A 5,771-nucleotide genomic window follows, 5' to 3' on the forward strand; every position below is an offset into this window, starting at 1 on the left:
CACCGCCCCCCGAGCCCCTCAGCCCGGGGAACCGCCAAGTTTGGACGCCGCGCACCCCCCACGCCGCTGGGGCCCCCGCCCAGCCTCGACCCTGCTGCCCGCCGCGCTCACCGATGTGGATGATGGAGTCGGCCCGCACCGACACGCACTGGCATATCCAGGGGAGAAGCCACAGCGTCAGCGCTTCCATGTCCCCCGGGCGCGCGGCTCATCCGCCCGGGCCCGGGGCGAGGCCGAGGGNGACTCTGAAGCCTAATTCATGGCCGGAAACCGGCGCAGCCGTGACCGCGGCGCCTGGACGTGAGGAGCCTTCCAAGCGGCCGGCGTACTCAGACTCCCACTCTGCACGGAGCCTTCACGCGCGAGCCCGGGCGGAGAGCCCGCTCCTGGCGGCCAGCGCCGAACCAGCTCTCTCTGCCGCCTGGTGAATGCCTACGGCGGGTCATCGCCAGATGCAGGGTTAACCAGTGTGAGCTCAAGCCTGGGAAGAGATGGCAAGCCTGACGCGCAGCTCCCCCACCCCCAAGTCCCAGACGGAATGGGCTCCACGTGGCACGCCCAAGATTTCGGGGAGATAGCTGAGACTTCCGGAAGGACCCCAATTCCGCGGAAGCTCGGTCTGGGCTCGTCTGGCAGAGCCTAGTGTAAGGGACCGCTGGGGAAAACCCAGGAACGCCCCATGGCCCTGTAGTCTCAGCCGGAAGGCACCTGCCATGCCCCGCGATAGACGCAAGGGACCTGGAGGGGCTTAGCAACAGACCTTGCCTGGAACTCCCCGCGCAGTGGGAGCGGCGGACACCTAAACAGATCATTAAAAGATGTGGCGAGGACCTTGAAAGAGCCATGTATGCATATGGCCAAGCATGCGAGGAAGAGCCAGGGATGGCTTCCTGGAGGAGGTGACAGTTCTAAAAGCTGAGTGGGGGGTATCAAGGGAGAAGGAAGAGAGGCCTCCAGGCATTGAACACTGGTTATTCAGCCAAGTTAGGAAGATAAAGAATTTAGTGTGTGTGTGTGTGTGTGTGTGTGTGTCTCAAGCTGCCAACCACGGAGGAGTCATTGACAAATGTTACTTTGGAAAGGTGGGGGAGGTGGCTGTGCAGAGAGGGCCAAGTACAAGCCTGGAGAGCAATGAGGCAGCCCTTGCAGTGGCTGCTGGGGCTGACTCAGCCCGGTGGGGGCAGCCTGGTGGAGAGTAAAAGCTGGGTTGGAGAAATAGCGGGGAACCACATGAGCAGGCAAGGTGGCTTCCAGGATGAGGAGCCAATGGGCAAGAAGAGAGGAATGACAGAGCCTAAAGGAGGTTGGGCTTTGGGGGGCTGGGTGTGGTGCCCACACATATGCACTTCCTTAAGAAACCTATCTTTGGGGCCCAACCAGCCTCTCCAAACCCCTACTCGTTCATGCCTCCATTCTCATTCTCTCAAAATTCCACCATTCGCTGGCCAAAAAGTTATAGACAGTAGAGAAATAAAGGATGGACTTTATTGTATAACCATTTGGTTCCTATGGGGCTGCCCACCTTGGAAAGATAGCGGGTGTGGTCATCCAGTAGGGGCTCAAACCTGAGGCCAAGAGCCACAGAGTGAGGAATCCCCAAATTCAACTTCTTTGGGCCTCTGCAGTGTGTTAATAAAGTATGTGATACTTCTAGCCCAGTTGGAAGTTTCCTTGGTGTACATCGCACTAAGTAGGGATAGCATGATTGCAGCAGGCCAGTCCTCAAGACCTCCCTTCTAAGTATTAAGAACACAACCTATCAACACACACCGTTTTGAGGAGACTTCTGTCCGTTTCTAGTCTGGATGATGAGGTCCTTCTGGTTTGGGGCATGAGGGTTGTCACTCAGGTTAGAATCCCCTCAGAAGCTGTTGGCCTGGGGCAACCTCCCTTCCTGCCCTAAGTAGCCCCTCCCCCTCTACCTCCCACAGGGTGGGGTCCACCGCCATCAGCAGATGCTCATCTCCTAGTGCTCATACTCCTACATTCCCAAACCAGGCCAGCTTTCCCTGACAGGCTGGGATGGACTGGGTTCCACTTGCCTGGCCTCAAGGGGAACTCTGCACAGGTCACATTTCTCCTGGAGCTGGGAGGCAGGCCCAAGGGTCACTTGTCCCTATGCACACTCACCTCTAGGCAAGACTGTTAATCCTCTGCCACCTGAAGTTGGGACTACCAAATTTCAAGGACATTGGCTATTATTAAGGGCTTTATCAGGCTCATCAAACCCTTAATTATTTATTGATCCCAGCCAGTCTAGTCCCTTTAAGCCCTAATAACCCCCTGAGACCGCAAAAGCTGCCTCCCAAAACCAGGCTCCTAGGGAAGCAATTCTACGTGACAAGCAAGATCACCCTGTAATAACTTGGCTGAAGAAGATAGATTAGCAAACTCTGGGTCATATATTACCTACCCATTTCACAGAAGGGAAAACTGAAGCTCAGATAAAGAAGTGAGTGACTGACTCGAGGCATGAGGTCAGCTGCTGGCCGACCCAGGACTCAGTCTTCTTGATTTGCTCCTAACTACACAAGATGTATTCACAGAAATTAAAACTGAGCCAATAAATCCTTCTTTTGCACAGAGTTCAGCCAATACAGGTGATTACTTTTACTAAAGACTTATTCGGTTACACTGATTCTAACTACATGTATTTAGCATTTACCACGTGGTGGGCACTGTGCCCAGTACCCTACATCTTACCTGTCGAGGTGGCATTCCCGTTTTTGCATACAAGGAAATAAAGAAGGATGTAAAAAGATCGATTGCCGCATCAGGAATCTCAACTGGAAGGGTATTGAATGTCAGTAGTTTACCGCCGAAGCTACAGACAAATTGGCAAGGCAAAGTGAGAGCCCATGGTGGTCAGCGAGGAAGCCATAATCATTGTAACTTAGAGCTCTATCATTCCAGAAATGCAGACCTCTCCTTTCTCAACCCAGCCAATAACTGTACTGAGGAAGGGCCAGCTGGAATCCTGTCTCTCCCAGGTGCCTGTCGCCCCAGCACAGTCCCTGCTCAGTATAGATCCACCACCGCCCAACCCCTGCAGAGGTGCCCCTCCCTAATCATGTTTCCTCCCAGAGAGCCCCCCAAATAAGATCTGAAAAACTGCCTTCCACTTCCCTCCCCAGCATAGACCCCACCAGGGATTTCTAAGACAATTCAGCCCAGGCCCTACATGAAGGTTACTGCTAGCAAGAAAGACCAAAGCCCAGCCTGGAGGAATTCTCTGCAGGCTTTGACAGAGACACCAAGGTCAGTAGGAGGAGACCAGCCCGAGCCCTGAGGTCAGCCAGCAACTTAGAAGGAGCCAAGCTTGGAGCCCTGCAGCCTGAGCCCAGGCTAGACCCATGGGCTCCAGAAGACCCACCCTCTGCCAGGATTCTGAGCTCAGAAAACTTCACTGCCACTTGCCCCTCTTAACCCACTGGGTTTTTCTTTAAAACAAACAAACAAACCTGTATTTATCACTCATTTACCCCTTTGGCTCTCCAACTGTATGTAAATGGCCCTTTACATACAAGGGCCCTTTATACACAAAGTAAATCTCTACTCTGTCTTCCTTGCCCCTTCTTGCCAACGTCTTTCATCTCACTTTCACAGTTTCTCAGTTAATATTTATTTTATTTGATCTTCTTTTATATTACCATATTTTTTATTTTACTTTACTCTTGGTTAGCGTCATGGGCTTTTGCTTTCAATTTCCCAAGCCAGCAATCTTTTGCATCGTTCACTCTACTATTTGAGCCTTCTATTCACTTGGCCTTTGGTTTTCCTGAGGTGGAGGATGGGGGAGTGGAGCCACCTGGGCAGGACCCACTTGTATGCCCCCACCCCCTGCCCACACTCAGCTTCTGCACCTTCTCGGGGTACCCTCTCCACCGCACTGCCAATGGCACAGTATGGGCGCCCATGGCTGGCACCCCAGGTAGAGGAGGGCTTCTGCTTGCTGGAATCATTCCCAGCGAGGAGGAAGAAAACCATACCCAGGGTGCCCTCCCTAGATATAGCACCTTATCTTTGCAGGGTAGAGACCCCTTCTTTATACCCATTATACTGTCAGGAAACTGGGGCCCAAGACAGGGTGCTCAGTCTGCTAAAAACCAAGGTAGTCCAAACAGTTACCTGCGTGAAATGTTGCTTCCTTCGAAAAGCGAAAAGTTTCACTCCTGGGTGAAAAGCTGGACCACATACATCTGGTCCCTGGACCCATGCTTTCCAGGCAGGGTGGGTGGTAGAACCAAACACCAGCTCCGGCCCATCTGAGGCTCTCGTACTGACATCCAGGGGTTCCCCCTGGCCTCCTGAGAGTCCAGCAAGCTCCATCCTTGCCATAGGCTCGTCTGAAGATCAGACAAGGCAGGCCAAAGTTTGCACAAAAGTATTATGGCATGCCAAGGGAGAGCGATAGGAAGGGAGGGAGGCTCCCAGGAAGGATCCCTGTGACCTGTCATCTTAATCCCGGGCCTCCTGGGGCAGTCTGAGTCCCAACCTCATCCAAAGCAGTGATCCTCCAGGTGTGTGCTCCCCAGCCTGGATCTAGGAGGTTCTTCAGAGGAGGCTCAGGGCCTTTGGGGCTCTAGATCCACCCCACTTCCTGCATCTTGCAAGGGGGTGTTCTGGATCCATTGCATGTGAGGAAAGCATTCCACAGATGAGAGTCTAAAGTGTAGAAACCACAGCCCCAAGAAGTCTCTCCCTGAGCACATAACCCTTCCCGGTCGCCTGCTGGAGTCCTGCTTCCCAGTTACAAGGCCTGAGGAGGCTCTTCCCTCTTTCCTCAGCCCCTGAGCCTTGGCTTTTTTGCATCTGGAGGAGCTCCCAATTCCCCAAGTAGGACCAAGTAGCAGGAAACTGACCCCTGGCTTGTCTGTCCTTCCCTACAGCCAAACTCAGGGCTCCACACCTTCATCAGGCACTGTCCAGGGCTCCAGATCCAGGACACGGAGCTCCGCAGATGCCCCCGCCCCTCCCACCAATGCCCAGGGCCCCTCCTGCCCCTGCCTACACTGGCTCCATGCAGGTTGAGCTGAGACTGTGAACTATGCGAAAAAGTACACATTTCAAGCAGAGAGAACAGCAAGAGGGAAAGAGTGGTGATAGAAGCACGTAAAGCAATGAAGAGGGAAGAGAATGTGAAGGAGAAGTTCGTGGAATGCCCTGGGTGGAAGTTGCCAGAATAGCCCAGGTAAGAGATGCTGAGGCTAGATTCACCGGTCCCCATACATAGAGCAGCGCCCTGGGGTATCTCCTCAGCCAGAAATGTGTCAACTGTGTGTCCTGAGTGGGTGTCCTAGGGGAGCCAGAAGGCCACTGATCTGCAGTGGAGAGTCACAATAGAGGAGAGGCCCTTATCCCCCCGCCACCAGGGATCTCACAAGAGACTCCAGCCCTGGCTCTGCAAAGGACACTCTGTGCCAGTCATATGTCCTCTGCCCTCCACGGGGATGGGGCTGCGGGTGTTCACAGGTGAGGTGAGGCTCACTAGACCCCAGTCCTGGCCTGCTCCACATCTGCAATGGGGTGCCCAAATGTCAACTCGCACACCAGACTGGGAGCTACATGGTGGAGACTGAAGCCACTTTGTTAACTGAATGTGAGAGGCCCACCACCTCCCACCTCGTCCCATCCTAAGCCAGGTGCAGCCCAGCAGCTCGTACCAACCTGGACCTGCAGTCTCCCAGAGCTCAGCCCCCCATTTTCCCAGGGGAGCAGGGATTAGGGAAACTACATCTGCCTGGAGCCCTGGTTCATCTGGCAGATAACCC

At 54.1% G+C, this 5,771-nt stretch overlaps 1 protein-coding gene across 1 annotated transcript in view; it reads right to left on the minus strand.

Moving 5' to 3' along the window:
- The window catches only part of GRID1 (glutamate ionotropic receptor delta type subunit 1), a gene marked incomplete at its 3' end in the record, with an annotated part of 707,181 nt that extends 706,991 nt beyond the window's left edge, over positions 1 to 190 (minus strand). The window contains exon 1 of the mRNA XM_077746455.1: positions 112 to 190. Within this exon, the coding sequence (XP_077602581.1) occupies positions 112 to 190 (79 nt within the window). The remainder of the gene's footprint in view (positions 1 to 111) is intronic.
- Between the last annotated feature and the right edge of the window lie 5,581 nt (positions 191 to 5,771).

The sequence above is a fragment of the Crocuta crocuta genome, unplaced genomic scaffold, assembly GCF_008692635.1.
Source record: "Crocuta crocuta isolate KB4526 unplaced genomic scaffold, BGI_CrCroc_1.0 scaffold28, whole genome shotgun sequence".
Lineage (NCBI taxonomy): Eukaryota > Metazoa > Chordata > Mammalia > Carnivora > Hyaenidae > Crocuta > Crocuta crocuta.